Below are 17,024 nucleotides of genomic sequence, written 5' to 3'. Positions count from 1 at the left end.
GCCTAACAGGAGGGTCTGCCCTTTGACAAAACTAAATGTCAACTGTTGCAATAAAAGGTGGACCACATGCTGACCAATTTGCTCTTTGCATATATTTGAAATAAATACCATTTAATTGTCATGAGCTTAAATGCAGCGACACAAATCAACGAGGATTCATATAACGGACCCATCTTGCTTCAAATTGCGGTGTAGTAGTTATTGTATCTCTGAATCAAAACTACTATACAGTCATGAAGCTCTGCTCCCATGCCTTTTCTGCCCATGCAGCCCTATGCTTTAAAGAGTGATCTGGCAAGAGACTCAGAAAGCATCTGGTTTCTTGTTTAATCGTAAAACAGTATAGTTAAATTTATACGTGGTTTATAGACAAGCAAATGGATTTGATCCCAAAAATGGCAAATAACTTAGATAAGAATGCAAGACTTAGCATTGAAATCGAGACAAGACAACCGATAGCTTCGTTCCAGGAGCAGAGCTTCCAAAGGCAATAATAACAATATAAATAAGCAAGAAATAAAATGTTATTGAGCTTTTGAACAGTATATAGCATAAGTTTGTCAAAAAATTCGTCTCTCTTGCAATGGCTGTTGAAGTTACTATTTATAGCTGCATCTAGGGAAAAAGGTTCTAGGATCAAGTCCCTCTTAAATGATAATTATGGGGGCCATTGATGAATGTGTAACGGCAGGCTATGAATGTCATGTTCTCTATAACAGACTGCGTATGTAATAATGCCGACTATTCTCCATTCAATGCTATCGGGTGACATGCATTTAGTTGTCTTTAAGCAACATTCCCTTCGGGGACAACCGAGATTGCTGCCCCCTGACTTGATTTCCACTTGCCTCATTTTTCATCTGTCTTCAGCTCCACGTGTCGCTCTATTATGCGAGCATTTAATATGAGCATATTTTACCCTATACATTTCTCTTTCTGCTAAGCATGAAATGTGAAATATATTTGGAGTTGTAGATTTCAATCTACTTATATTTTTTATGGTTGCATACTCAGAGAGAGCTGAAGGGAAACTTACTGGATATGTATCAACAATTTATCATCTTTTGATCATCTGAAGTTTCTGTTATTGACTTAGGTTTTCCGTTGGATGCTCGAATTTTTTCACATGATCAAAGACAACCATAGTCCGTTCTCATACTCGATTATAAATTCTTAGAGTTACTCCACCCATTGCTTTAATGTTTTGGGTTGTTTATTCAAATACTCTCACACAAGAACATTTGGCAAGAGGGCTTTTGCTCCTTCCAATTATCAGAATGGAGGATGCACACTATGGACGGTACCAGAACAGAATAACAAATGCAACAATACTCTGCACCAACCAACTTGCAATTCGATATCTGCCTATGATACAGCAAATTATAAACAAAAAATTGTGTATAGAACTGGGGTTACTCTTATACATTGCAAATTCAACTGAAGAAAAAGGTCAGTGCAGAATAAATAGAATCAGACATCCAAAAGTCCTTGTTGCAACTCTCTGTGGATCAGTCTTTAATCATCTTATTGGAACCTTAATCCAACCATTAGCAAAAGCAATAGCCAAGATCACAAATGGTGTTGACATTCCAAATATGATTATATAGGGAAGAGGTGTCATCATAGGGTTCTCCCCTGCTCTTTCTCCTGCTGTCTGCCAATACCTAAAACAAGGCAATCCCTTTTCACTTATTTGTTTTCAATAAACTAAAATTAATTCAGAAAAACTCAATCTTCTTGTTAAATATCGTATGTGTTCTTGACAAAATAATCAAAATCAAGAAAAGCAAAACAAATGATAATAAAAACAAGACAGAAATCAATCACTATGCCTCAATTTCAAGCTAGTTTGGGTCGGTTATACAAGTCATTTAACTCCATCCTGTTCTATTCAAATCAAACCAATGTAAGTTCATCAAAAGGATTCATCAAAACTTTAACTACTCCTCAATTTCATTTAGATGACACACAATTATTACTAGTTCGTTCCAAAAAGAATGACATACTTCTACTTCCTCTGTTTTAACCTTAGTGAGAAGCTTTTATAACCACACAAATAGCATGATCCCACAAAGCTTTTAACCCTTACACTTTTAAAATCATAAGTTTCAAAAGTCTTTGGAATCAAAGTACCTTATCTAAATTGGAACAGAGGCACCATTTTTAGCTGACTATCAACTAAGGCAATCTTTTTCTTTATTCAGTTATGGAACAACTACGCATTGCTATGGTCATTTAGGCAAAATTCAGAAACAACAAACATATGACAAGATGGAAAACTTACTGTTCAGGTTCTTGTTCTTTAGTGATGAATTTCTTCTTGTCTTTCTTGACATCACCCTCTCCTCCCCCTACCAAGAATACCCAGAAACATCTTCTCATATGGAAAAACAGTAATATCATAACAAACTATATATTGATTTGGTGAACTTAAACAGTTAAACCAAACCTAATTTTGCAGATATTCTGAAATGGCTTCCCCTTCTTTTCCATGAGCTTAGACTAAGGGGTTGTGGAGAAGGTGAAAAAAGTTCCCTTGATACAACTGCAAAGTTCATGCAAAGTGCAGAAGATACAGCCATTTTAGCTGCCATTTTTTTAAAAAAATTCTGCAGATAATCTGTCGATGGATAGTGCTAGACCTTCAAATAAATATATCTTGTCACTTGTGGTCAAAATTTTAACTGAAGTGATATCTTTAGGATATTTCTTCTCAATAGTTATGTTATATTCAGGTTCTTCACATAGACCCCTAATGTTTATAAGACTGTCATTCAAATCCATAGATATCTTCTTCATCAACATTTTTAGCCCAATTGTTGTTTTATTACCCACATGGCTCGTCTCTTTTAAAACCCCTAGACCCACTTCCATTTTTCCTCTCTCCCACATGAATTTTCCCTAATTCTCACTCCTTTCTTTCATTTCATTTATCAGATTTTACACTCTCACTTTTCCCCAAATTCAATTCTCTCATCATCTTCATGACCAAAAATCCTAATCTTCCTCTTTATCTCTTAAAAAAAAAAAAAAAAAAAATCCTACATCTTTTACACAACTTCAGTTTTGGATTTCCGATCTCTATTCTCTATTCTTCGTTCTCTGTCTTCTCTTCTTCAACAGTTGAAGATGTCTCGAGGTGCCTTAAAATAATGTGATGAAAACATGTGTTTACCCTTAAAATTGGATAACAATTGAATTTATACGCGGTTTTAAGGATACGTGATATAACTTGATACAAATTAAGAAGATGGATTAATAATGAAATTAACGATAAGAAAATAAATGCAAACCACACTAATTGAACAGCCTTAGCTTCTTAGTTTGATCACCCTCGAGCCAAGAAACGTATCAACTAATGTTAGAAGTGAACAACAAGATGATAAGAACTAGAACTGATCAGTATATTGCTTTCTTTGTGCGTGTTTTAATGTGTCCTACAAATGATCAAAACCCCCCTTTATATAGTTGGGGTGTTCTACTTTTGGTACAATTCTATACAAGGTAAAAAATCTCATAATATTAATCGGCCTCTTCTTGATACGTGCCGAGATTTCTGCCATGATCTTCGACCGATTGCAGAAATTTCAGCTTTCCATTATTTGGCTCGTCAAGTTTCCCTCGATCTTGCTCGATTTCTTGGTCACGAGCTCGACGATCTAATTTTGCTCTTTGGTTCGATATAACTCGAGCTCGAGTTTTAACCTGTCATATTTCAGCCTCGATTGGTCATATAATGGACGAACCTGGTTTCAACCGTATACAGATAGTCCCCTCATTTTTCGGAGAGAAGATGACGAGAAACGATATGAACTTCCGAACCTCGCTTTGATATGTCATGATTTAAGCGATAAAAGGTAATTGAAACGTCCTGTCGGTCCAGTCTCCAAGGCATTAAATATGTGTCAGTATTGGTCGGTCACTACTGATTATTTGAACCATCATTAGCAAACTATAAATATCCCAACTTTCATTCATTCAAATTTTATGTTCAAATCCATCTTCTACTCTTGTTCTTTAAGAATTTCTTCACTCTCCAACTTTTGTACCCAGATTTCTTGAACCTTTTGCAACCACTAAGCGTACCTTCTCAATTTTTTTTTCTTCATCTCTGCTTTGAAATGGTGAAAACTTCTAAGATTGTTCCACAGAAAGAAACAACCTCTTCATCATGGCATGCTACCGATGGGACTGTGGTAGAGCCACACCCTGAAGAGCTCGTTCCAGGAGGGTGCCCGATCGGTGCTTATTTCAAGATCAAAAAAACTTTCTCGGTACCAGGTCGATGCGAGCCGGTCTCGAGATATATATGTACGATCACCGATGATCTCATCTCCAAGGTCAAAGAGGATTGTAACTGGACCGATAAAGACATGGTGGTGCCCTCGCCTAAGGAATCAATTACTATCCACGTGGAGGTTTTTTTAAGTGTTTACACTTACCCCTTCACATTGAATCCCTTATACCCAATCATTATTGCTTTCTGCAAAAGGTACGAAGTGACCCTCGCTCCAATTCACCTCTCTTTCTGGAGGATAGTGATTCTTCTTCGCTTTTTTCTAAGCAAAATCGAGGGCTATCCCTTCACCCTCGATCATCTCATGCGTCTATACAGTCCTCGACTCTATCAAGGGGGATTGATAAAACTTACTCGGCGGGCTAATAGGGCCCCGTTCTTAAGCATAGATGAGTATCGGGATCGAGGATGGATGGGCCGATTTGTTCGAGTGAAGACCTCGAACTTGATCCCTGCCGAGGACATGCCATTTCTCGAGAAATGGAACATGAAGCGTAAGTGTAATTATGCCTTAAAGATTTTACTTATTGTTTCTCCATTTCTCTCCCTTCTTATTGGTGTTTTTATGGTACAGTTGTGGCTTAGATGCCAGATGCAGTTCCTCGACTCAAGGAGTGGGTCGAGGATCTTATGTCACAGAGACCGTATTCCGAGCGCGCATGGCGTGAACTGTCGAAGGGTCAGTGAGAGGCCCATAATCATGGTAAGTTTTTTTTATGATTTAATAATGTTTGATTTCCTCCTTGCACTGTCGAATTCTTATCGGTTCTATTTTCTTTTATAGGTCTCCCCAAGGATGTTGCTATGAGGCCTCCATCCAGTGATGAGGATGTGCCTCTCGAGTCCCCTGCTCCGAGGCATGGTGACAAGAAGAAAAGATCAAGGGCCTCAAGTTCTCCGAACTCGGAAAAGAAAAAAGCAAAGAGGAGATCGGCGCGTAAACCCAAGGGAAACACCGACGCTCTATCCTCGGACTCAGTCCATTGGCTAAAGGATGAGTTTGAAGAAGAAGAAGAAGACAAATCCAAGTTGGTGGCCCGCGTGAGGGTAGGTGTCTTAATACGAGAGGCCTCCGAACCGGTGGGTGTTGAAATTGAACCGCCTCGACTTGAGGAGCTCGATGGGAGAACCTTAGCCGAATCTCCTGAACCAGAAGGGGTTGAGGCCACTCCACCCCAAGCTAGGGGGTCGAGAGGGAGACCGAGGCTGATACTCCTCGAGCAGAGGAAAGTGCCCCGAAAGATGCACTTGGGGCGATCGACCTTGGGGGGGGGGGTCTCCTCAGTTCTCAGATGCCATGATCCATAAGGCATGCATGCTAGAAAGTCGTTCTTACGAGGGTCCTGAAGGGGCTACAAATATTCACAATTTCTTAGATGGGTTAGAGTCTACTGCCTCAGAGGACGTCACTAGGCTCTGAGACTTGCCAATGCCAAAGAAGGTACCATCGTTGGGAGCCTGTGGGTTTTCCTTGAGCCCAAAGTTAGTGGACCGGTTCCAGGCCCCGAGTGTTGCCCCTGACCGAAAGCGGTCAATAGTTTTCTCTATCCTGGAGGATGCCTGGGTTTTTTCTGCCCCCATGGAGGTCGCTTGCTATCTTCGGTGTTTGGTGACCGAAGAGAACCAGGCCGTGATAGACAAGGTGGAAATGCCCTGCTTATTCAATGAAGCTCAATAGGCATTGAATCGGGTAACTTCGAGTGTGTTTTTCATTATGTATTTTAAACTTAAAGTTGTAAATAATCATATCACCTTCCTTTATGCTTGCAGGCCTCGGTACTGCACCATGAGACTTTCCTCTGATACCGAGAGGAGTTAACCTAATATGAGGCCGAGGTTCGAGTGCTTACTAAGAAGAGGGATACCTACAAGCTTCTCAGTGAGAAGCTTCAGGATGAGTTAGAAGCGGCTCGGAGGGAGCATGTCGAGATGGTCGAGCATGTAAATCGAGTACTTCAAGATAGTGATGACGAATTGGACACAGTGGCTAATGATCCGATCCTGCAGGTCCGACAGAGGCTTGCACAAATCGGGCAGCTCCAAGCGCAGGTAAACATGATACAAGCTAAGGCTAAGGAGTTCAAGAAAAATATGGATATCTTAGCCTCGAAAAAGGAAGCTATCCAAGCACAATTGGCGTCGGTCGAGGCCCATCTCCGGGCTGCAAAAAAGAAAACCTTGGTACAGGTCAAAAAGATTGAGGAGATCCAATCTCAACTAAACTCGGCTATTTTCGGTCAAGAGAATCTAGCCAAGGAACTCGAGGCGGCCGAATCAGAGGTGGTTGTGGCCATGACCGAGGCTGATGCTAAAGTGGCCCCATTCAAGGTTGATGTCGAGGCGATTCAGGCGCAGGCTAAAAGTATGGTGGAGCATGCAAGGTTTCAAGCTCGAAGGGAAGCCCTTGAGGGAGTTCATGCTTAGAACTTCGACATACTGGCTGAAATCGAGAACACCAAAATAGAAGAAGTCAGGGCCCGAAAACTGGCTTTTCCCGAGAAAGATTCTGAGAGCTTAAGCGAGTATGAAGGTGGGAAGATCCCAAGGATGAAGATACTGCCTCCGATAAGGACCAGGCCACTTAGGCCTTTAGATACTTTTATTTTTTGCTTTTTGAATCTTTTTAGGCCGTTTTGGCCATTGTAGATTTCCGTTTTGGGCCATTCTGGACTTTGTAAAATATTATTGGATAAATATATATGAGGCTTTCTTTACCTTTTGGCTTTCATATTTTCCCTTTGCCTTATTACTTGTATTCACGAAGGCGGGATGCCTTAGCATAAAATAACTTAGGTTATGTTCGAAAGTTCAAAAAACCTTGCCTTTACATCACTTTGTTTTAAGGCATCTTGGGGGTTCGGTGTTATCGGAAAAAAAGTAGGTAGCCGAGATTATAGTTTCCCGATGGTAGCCTTTAGAACTGATTATGAAAAAAATTTCTTTTTTGAAGGCCTAGTTTTTGTTACAGGTTTCGGACGTCTCCGAGTCATGTTAATATGACCGTAGCCTTTTAGTTCGGGAGCTACCCATTGGACCTTCTTTCCCGAGCTATTCGAGCTTACCCAAGATAATATTCCCCCAGCGGGATGGCTATGGCCTTTAAAATTTGGGGGGTTGTCTAATAGGTCTTATGCCCCCGAGGTCCGGTGACTTGGGCCGTTTGAGTTTTTTTTTTGGACGGCAGTCCCCGAGTGAGGGAGTGATCATTCAAACTACGGTTATAAGCGGCCCTTGAGCTCGTTACCTTGGGAATATTTTTAAAAAAAACATAAGACGATTGCAAGTAAAGTACTTATCTTTGTTTTTGTGCAAAATAGTTATACATGCGTACATGTTTCAGGGCTCGAGCAATCTATGTGGACACGGTTTGTTTGACCGTTTGGCCCTTACAATAAATCCTACTTATCGAGATAATTCCTTTACGAAGTGATTTCCTCGCTAAAGTTGATATCCAAGGGTAATGCATATCCGAGGGTAATGCCCCCCCAGTATTCGAGGTTGATTATAGAGGAACCTCGGATATTGTTAGTGCAATTTTCGACATCGATTCGTGATCGATCTCTGATTCTAAGTTAGCACAATCTATTATTGCCTCGTTAAAAATCTTGCCGAAAAACCTATTTGGAACAAAACCGGTTCAAGGGAAAAAAAGTACAATGCGTGCTTTCAGACCTAAAGACTTCGTGCAGCTCCTTGTCGACCACCTGCAAGTGTTAGTCCGAAAATAAAAGGGAATGAAATGGGGTCGTACCTTAGCATTAATATCATTTTAGGTTAGTTACGTTCCAATTGCTTGGTAGTTGTTTTCCGTTCATCATTCCGAGCTTATAGGAACCTTTCTCGGTGACCTCGAGAATCTGGTACAGTCCTTCACAGTTCGGACCCAACTTCCCTTAATTCGGATTTTGGGTGTTTAGTGTGACCTTCCTTAGTACTAAGTCCCCGACATTGAAGTATAGAAGGTGGCTCTTCAATTGTAATACCTCTCGATCGTTGCTTTTGGGTGGCCAATCGAAAAAGGGCAGCTTCATGCCTTTCATCCAATAGCTCCAGGCTCGTATTATCGCCTCGTCATTTAATTCCTTTATTGCATATCGGAATCGGATACTTGGCACCCCAACTTCGACCGGTATTAGAGCTTCGGTGCCATAAACCAATGAGAACGGGGTAGCCCCGGTACTAGACTTCAAGGTTGTGCGATATGGTCAATGAACTTCGGGTAGGATCTCCTTCCATTTTCCCTTGGCGTCGGTCAACCTTTTCTAAAGGTTTTGGATTATGGTTTTGTTGGTCAATTCGGCTTGTCCGTTCCTACTAGGGTGATAAGGTCTCGATAAGATTATTTTGATCTTATGATCTTCGAGAAACTTGGTCACTTTGTTGTCGATAAGTTGTTTCCCTTTGTCACATACAATTTCGGATAGCATCCCGAATCGACATATGATGTGGTCCTAAACGAAGTCGATGACTTCCTTCTCCCTGACCTTCTCATATGTTTGTGCTTCAACCCACTTAGAAAAATAGTTAGTCATAAATAAGATAAATTGAGCCTTACCCGGTGCCCATGGAAGAGGGCCGATGATGTCCATTCCCCACTTCATGAAAGGCCATGGCGACAAGACCGAATGCAACAGTTCCTCGGGTTGGCTAATCATCGGAGCATATCTTTGGCACTTGTCACATTTTTGTACGAACTCTTTCATATCCTTTTCCATGTCGATCCAGTAATAGCCAGCTCTGATCACCTTTTAAACCAATGATTTGGTGCCTGAATGATTTCCGTAGGTTTCCCCGTGAACTTCCCTCAGAACATACTCGGTATCTCGCAGTCCCAGACATATTTCTAGTAGGCCATTGAACATTCTTCTAAACAAGGTTCCATCATCGGACAAGCTGAATAGGGTGCGTAGGGTCCTCAATTCTTTTGGATCTGAGGGAAGTTTCCTGGTCTTCAAATACTCTACGTATTTATTTCTCCAATCCCAGTTTAGCTTGTTGAGTTTATTTCGGCGTGACCTTCCTCTACTACCGACCTTATGAGTTGTACGACTGCCCCCGAGTTGAGCCCATCATCTTCGACCGATGACCCTAAGTTTTCAAGGGCATCGGCCTCACTCTTTTGATCTCGAGGCACGGACTGCAAAGTCCACTCTTTGAACTGATGTAATGTTACATGTAACTTATCTAGTTACCTTTGCATTTGTTCTTCTATGACTTCGAACGTTCCGTTAAGTTGGTTCACCGCAAGGAGGGAGTCACACTTAGCTTCGATCACCTCCGCCCCCAAGATTTTGGCCAGTTCGAGACCTGCAATCATGGCCTCATATTCATCCTCGTTGTTAGTCAATTTCACAGTTCTAATGGATTGTCTAACTATATTGCATGTGGGTGGCTTCAGTACGATGCCAAGTCTAGACCCCTTTGCATTCGAGGTACCATTCGTAAAGAGGGTCCAGATTCCTAAAGACGTCCCCGAGTTTACCAACAACTCTCTTTCGACTTTGGGTATTAGGACCGGTGTAAAGTCGGCATGAAATCTGCCAAAATTTGATATTTAATGGCTATCCGGGGTTGATGTTCGATATCATACCCATTGATTTCTACGGCCCATTTGTCCAGTCGTCCCGAGAGTTTGGGTTTATGCATTATATTTTGTAATGGGTAGGTTGTCACAACACATATAGGATGGCATTAAAAATATGATCTCAATTCCTAGAGGAAGTGAGTGCCAATTTTTCTAGGTGAGGATATCTAGTTTCGGCCTCACCTAAGGTCCCACTAACATAATAACAAATTGCGTACCTTATTCTTCCCGAACTAGGACTCCACTTACCGCTATTTTTTATACTGACAAATACAAGTATAGACGTTTGTTTGCCCTCGGTGTGTGAAGCAATAGCGGGCTCGATAGATATCGCTTAAGTTCTTCTAAGGCCCATTGGAATTCCGGGGTCCATGGGAAGTTGTTTTTCTTCTTCAGTAACTAGAAAAATCGATGGCTCTTATTAGAGGACCTCTAGATTAATCGCCCCAGGGTGGCAATGTGCTAGGTTAGCCTTTGTACGGCCTTTACATTATCCACTACCGTGCTATCCTCCATAGCTTTGATCTTGTCGGGGTTGATCTCGATTCCTCAGTTAGACACCTTGAACCCGAGAAATTTACTTGATCCGACTCTGAACGCACACTTTTCTGGATTTAGCTTCATGTTTCACTTCTTCAATATACTGAAGCTTTCCTGCAAATGCTTTAAATGGTCCTCTGCTCGCAGGGATTTAACTAACATAGCGTCAATGTAAACTTCCATGGATTTCCCTATTTGTTCTTCGAACATTCAGTTTAGTAGGAGTTGTAAATGGCACCGACATTTTCTAATCCAAATGACATTACGTTATAGCAGTATGTGCCATAATTAGTGATGAAGGAGGTTTTTTCTTGATCATCTAGGTTCATCCGTATTTGGTTGTATCCAGAGTAGGCATCGAGAAAACTGAGGATCTCGTGGCCGGCTGTGGCATCGATCATGCGATCGATGTTAGACAAAGGGAAAGAGTCTTTGGGGCATGCCTTATTTAAATCTTTATAATCCATGCACATTCTCAGTTTGTTCCCTTTTATAGGGACTACTACTACGTTTGCTAACCATTTCGAGTATTTGAACTCCCGGATGGACCCTATTTTAAAGAGTTTAGTTACCTCGTCCTTGATGAAGGCATGTTGATCTCATACTAGGGTCTCCTTTTCTACTTCACCGGATGGAATTTCTGGTCCAGGTTCAGCTTGTGAGTAGTGATCTCCGGTGGGATCCCTGTCATATCGAGATGGTACCAAGCAAAACAATCCATATTAGCTATAAAAAATTGAATGAGCTTTTTCCTGTGTTCGAGAGTTAACCCCGTGCCCAGGTATACCTTTTGATCAGGCAGATGTTCGATTAGCATGACCTGCTCCAGCTCTTCGACCGTTGATTTGGTAGTGTCAGAATTATCGGGAGGTATAAAGGATCGAGGAACCCCATAATCATCATCTTCATCAATCCCCTGCTTGTCCGGTTGGTCGAGGCTGGCATCGATGATTTCTATTTGTCTTCATGTTTTGCTTTCGAACATGGCTCATTTGTCAATAAGAGTGTTGATCGGAATTACTTCATCGATGGCAAACATCTCATTTGCAGCGAGTTGCTCCCCATAGACGGTCTTGATCCCTTCTAGTGTTGGAAATTTTAATACCTGGTGAAGGGTCGAGGGCACAACTCTCATATTGTGGATCCATGGCCTCCCGAACTGGGCATTGTACCTCATTTCCCCTTCGATCACATAAAACTTGGTCTTCTTGGTGGTTCCGGCTACGTTTACCGGTAACGTTATTTCTCCCTTAGTAGTTTTGCAAGCTATGTTGAATCCGTTTAGCACTCGGGCCGCAGGCATGATTTAGTCCTATATGCCCAGTTGCTCTATGACCCTTGATTGAATGATGTTGGCCGAGCTACCTGGATCAATTAACACATGTTTAACTTGAGTTTTATTAATGAGTACATAAATTACCAGTGCATCATTGTAGGGCTACATAATTACTTTTTCATCCTCGTCATTGAAAGATAAAGTTCCTTCTAGAATGTGATCTCGGGTCCATTTTCCCTTGTGATTGATACTTTGGTGTGCTTTAACATTGGACCTTGAGGAATATCGACCCCTCCAATGATCATATGAATGACGTGTTGACATTCATCTTGCTCATTTTGTTTATTGGAATCCCTGTATCTAAAATGATTCTTGGCTTGGCCGCTCAGAAATTCCCGAAGGTACCTGTTTTTGAATAATAGAGCTACTTCTTCTCTGAATTGTCGACAATCCGCTATTCTATGGCCATGTGTGCTATCATATTTGCATATTTAGTTAGGATCCTGTTGGTCTGGATCGGGTTTGTAAATGTCGAGGCCACTTGGTATCTTTGATGTGTCTAATAGCCGATACAATGGCAGCTGCATCAACATTAAAGTTGTACTCTGTTAATCGCGGTGCTTCTTTAGGTCCAATAGGTCTGTCGAAGTGGTTCTTGCTCATGAGCCCTTGAGAGCTTTGGCCTCGATCACTTCTCCTTTCATTTCGTGCATAATTTTGCCTAGATCCGCTGCTCCTACGATCTCCATTATACGGCTGGTATCTCTCTGTTCAACCTCGTTCACGGTCAATATCCCTCTTGATTCTATCGATGGGTCTGATAGGATACTCAAACCCGGAAGGAGCCCCAAGTTGATCGTCTTCGACCCTAATCTTCGATTAGTACCGATATGCACATCGGCCCAAGTAATAGCCGGGTACTCTATCAGATTCTGCTTCAGCTGTTGCGAAGCCACTGAGCTTCGAACATTGAGTCCTTGGGTGAAAGCTTAAATAGCCCAATCATCAGCGACCGGTGGTAGGTCCAACCGTTCCATTTGGAATCGAGACAATACTTCTCTGAGCATTTAATTGTCCTTCTACCTCACATTGAAAAGGTCCGACTTCCTGGTTTCGACCTTGATGGCCCCGGCATGTGCCTTTACAAAAGAATCTGCAAGCATAGCAGATGAGTCAATAGAATTAGGTGGTGAATTATGGTACCATATCATAGCTCCCTTTGACAGGGTCTCTCCGAATTTTTTTAGCAAGACAGATTCGATCTTGTCATCCTCTAGATCATTCCTTTTGATAGTATATGTGTAAGAGATGACATGCTCGTTCGGATTGGTCGTTCTATTATACTTAGGAATCTCGGGCATGCGGAACTTCTTGGGGATCAGCTTTGGAGCCGCGTTCGGGGGGAAAGGGTTTTGCACGAACTTTTTGGAGTCCAGTCCCTTCAATATTGGTGGTATCCCCGGGATTTGATCGACCCTAGAGTTGTAAGTTTCTACCTTCTTGTTGTTTTCCTCGATCTTCTTTTCCCCCGCCTCAATTTGTTTTGTCAGTTCTTCGAGCATCTTCATGATTGCAGGATTTATCTCTGATTCTTTCTCGTTCGATTTCTTTGAAACCAATTCGACCCTATGAACAACTTCTTGGGACGGCTCGGGCTTGATCCTACTCGGTGGGTGATTCTGGTTTTGGGGCTAGGCTATCTCTACATGTTGATCCTAACACATTTCAGAGATCCCCGTAGGCTGATCCCGCCGTCTTCGTCGCCATGAGTACTTTGAGAGGTTGATCGAACATCCCACGGACGCTGACCTCAAGATCGATAGCCAAATTTGTGTTGATGACTACAGGTGAGTTGACGTCGATTGGATCTAGCCGGAACTCCATTGAGACCAACCGGGGGTATGTCATTCCCTGGTGCTATATTATCACTTTATACGTGGTGGCCAAAATAATTATCAACGTTTAGGGGTGGTGACTGAGAGTTCGACAATTTTGTCCTGGAATCAAAGATACTCCAAAGAAAAAGTGTAAAATAGTGTGTGTTATGAAAGTTTGTACCAGGTAATCACTATTATCCTTGGTCCCACGGTGGGCGCCAAATTGTTTACCCTTAAAATTGGATAACAATTGAATTTATATGCAGTTTTAAGGATAGGTAATATAACTTGATACAAATGAAGAAGACAGATTAATATTGAAATTAACGATAAGAAAATAAATGCAAATCACACAAATTGAATAGCCTTAGCTTCTGAGTTTGATCACCCTCGAGCCAAGAAATGTATCAACTAATGTTAGAACTGAACAACAAGATGATAAGAACTAGAAATGATCAGTATATTGCTTTGTTTGTGCATATTACAATGTGTCCTACAAATGATCACCCCCCCCCGCTCTTTATATAGTAGGGGTATTCTACTCTTGGTACAATTCTATACAAGGTAAAAAATCTCACGATTTTCTAATTAATCGGCCTCTTCCTGATACGTGCTGAGATTTTTGCCGTGATATTCGACCGATTGAGAATATTTAGGCTTTCAGTTATTTGGCTTGGCAAGTTTCCATCAATCTTGTTCGGTCTCGATCTTGCTCAGTTTCTGGGTCACGAGTTTGACGATCTAATTTTGCGCCTTGGTTCGATATAACCCGAGCTCGAGTTTTGACCTGCCATGTTTTAGCCTCGATTGGTCAAACAATGGATGAACCCGGTTTCGACCGTATACAACCTGTTATATGAATATGAGAAAGCTCTTGTAAAGGAAAATATAGAAGGTTGAAACAAAAATAGCAGGCTTCTAAATAAATAAAAAGATGATAGTGAAAGAGACAATTCAGAAATATGGCTATTCCGAATTCAAAAATTTATGAAAAAAATACTATGTAGTCGTTTTCAAAAAAATAAGGGTCGAAAAAATATACTTCCTCCGTTTCAATTTATATGAGTTAGTTTGATTCGACTCAAAATGTAAGGGAAAAAATGACTTTTGAAATTTGTGGTATTAAAACTTTAAGGGTAAAATTTTGTGGGGTCATAACATTTTTGTGGTTATAATTAAATGAAGAGTTTAAAGTTGAATTATTTCCAAATTTTGAAATGTATCATTTATTTTGAAACAGGCTAAAAAAAAAGTACCTCATCTAATTTGAAACAGAGGGAGTATATTTTCTCCGTTTCAATTTATGTGAACTTATTTTCTTTTTGGTCAGTACCAAAAAGAATGATCAATTTTCATATTTGAAAATGATTTACCTTTATGCAATGATTTATAGTCAGACAAAATATATATGCCTCATTTTACATCATAAGTTCAAAAATTATCTCTTTTTTCTTAAGCTCTGTGTCCAGTCAAATAGGCTCACATAAATTTTTGTATGTTGTATATAAAAAATATATAAATTTTATATACTTTTATGGCTACCTAATATAAATTATTTCGATTGCAGGCTAAAAGTGATTTTTGCCCAAACTTTATTAGTCTACGTTAAATGCAAGTTGTATGTTTGACCTGTTCATTTATTTAAAGTTGAGAAAATTATCCAGTTTGCCTTTCAAAACAAAATACTATCAATATTAGTTAACTCAAAAAACACTATCAATAATTATTTATAAAATGTTAATATTATCTCAATTGGTAATTTGCAAGCTTCTCCTTGTTTAGTCGATCTTCCGCTTTCCTCTCTTTCTTCCTCACATCTATGAATCCCCAAACAAAAACAACAAACGAGTGTTAGTTTGAGTGCCTATATAGATTATCAAAGAACTTGTTTTTTTACCGTGTTCCTTAAGTGTAAAGAAAACAGGCAATAAAATGAGCCAATGATTTTTACGTGGAAAATCACCCGATTCAAAATGTGCAAGAACCACGACCTACTACATAGGATTTTCACCTCCAACTCCACTAGAACAACGAGCTGAAATATATCAAATACAATATTGTAATTAAATACTATCCGGTACTCCTATTTGATTCACAAGTTACTCTAACTTGTAAAGCAAAATACTCACTCCAATTCACTAATTGTTTATGACACTTGGTTACAACTCAATTTCCTAAAACACATTTACTAGACTGGCTCGGGAAGAATACAAGGCAAGTACTCAACACAAGTAAACGACGTATAACTCTTTAGTTGATACGTAAAAGGATAACTAGAAGTCCAAAGTCGATCCTATTTAAAAAAATAACTTGAGATCTTCTAGGAGTCTTATTCATAGTCAGCTTCCTCTTTGATAGGACTCCTACTGTTCCAAGGATTCCACAAGCTTTGGGACTTTTGTATCTGACAGAATTATCTGTATCTTCTTGAGCAACGACCCTTATCACGTATAGCATCCATCTTCCACCAAACTCGGACCTTGGTAACTTTGAGATAAAGTTACTGTCTTGTACAGACTTACAAGTATCAATCATGAAGAGCTGATTCTTTCTCTTGAGGAGTTGGTTCATCAGAACAGTTAAGTTGCTATGTTGTGGATCTGGTTCTTTGAACATTTAGTCATACTTTTTTAATCATCAAAACTTCAATACTTAACAAATTTTTCCTTTTTTAATGATGACAAACTTTATACACAGCAGAACAAGGTAATCACAACAAAGAACTAGATAATCATAACAAGGTCTATTGACGGACACGTATGTTCACAACCCACAACCTTCAAACCTTATATTCCCCCTTTTGCATCATCGAAACACACAAAAAAATGTTAGACATTAAGCACAGATAATGTAAGATTCACGGCCAACCAGGCTACATCACGGGATTAAGAAAAGGCATATAGATTAGGTTGATGATCCAATATAGTACAAAGTAGTAAATCAGAGCAATATGAGACATTAAGTAGTGCCAAAAGAAGCCTAGGGCCTTGTCTTCATCATTAGAACAAAATAAACTAAGCATACTACAAACTACTCAGACTAAGACAAAAGAAACAAAAGATAAGGCATCACTGGAATAGCAGAAGAACTAAGGACACTAGGAAGGAACAAGTTCATGGGTGAGAAGCAGAGGGGGTCAAAGATTTCACAAGGGTGGTAATCTGTTGTGCATGAGCCTCCCTATCTCTTCTGAGCTCTTCTTTGAGTTGCTTTGTTTCCTGTCTCAGCTCATTATTGTCTTCACGAAGCTTGGCATTCTCTTCAACAGCCAACTCCAACCTCTTGCTGAGCTCTACAACCCTACTGCTCTCAGGTAGAATAGCAGATCATGTGGTCCTCTAGACTTGATCTCCTCATACCCACATTTCCTGAGGGTAACAGTATCCAAAACGTCCTTGTGGTTTCCAAACTTAAGCTCAAGTAAGGCAATGTTGAGCTTGTCAAAAAACT

At 40.4% G+C, this 17,024-nt stretch overlaps 1 protein-coding gene across 1 annotated transcript; it reads right to left on the bottom strand.

Annotated features, from left to right (window-relative positions):
• Nucleotides 1–1,334: 1,334 nt before the first annotated feature.
• Nucleotides 1,335–2,669, bottom strand: LOC104239926 (uncharacterized). The gene is made up of 3 exons (XM_009794674.2): nt 2,450–2,669; nt 2,285–2,351; nt 1,335–1,664 (listed from the first exon to the last, which is right to left on the bottom strand). The coding sequence occupies exons 1-3, from the start codon at nt 2,592–2,594 to the stop codon at nt 1,520–1,522; spliced, it is 357 nt and encodes a 118-aa protein (XP_009792976.1). The 5' UTR covers nt 2,595–2,669; the 3' UTR covers nt 1,335–1,519.
• Nucleotides 2,670–17,024: the final 14,355 nt, after the last annotated feature.

Source organism: Nicotiana sylvestris, chromosome 5, assembly GCF_000393655.2.
Source record: "Nicotiana sylvestris chromosome 5, ASM39365v2, whole genome shotgun sequence".
Classification (NCBI taxonomy): Eukaryota; Viridiplantae; Streptophyta; class Magnoliopsida; order Solanales; family Solanaceae; genus Nicotiana; species Nicotiana sylvestris.
This window is presented reverse-complemented; position numbering and strand designations above follow the sequence as displayed.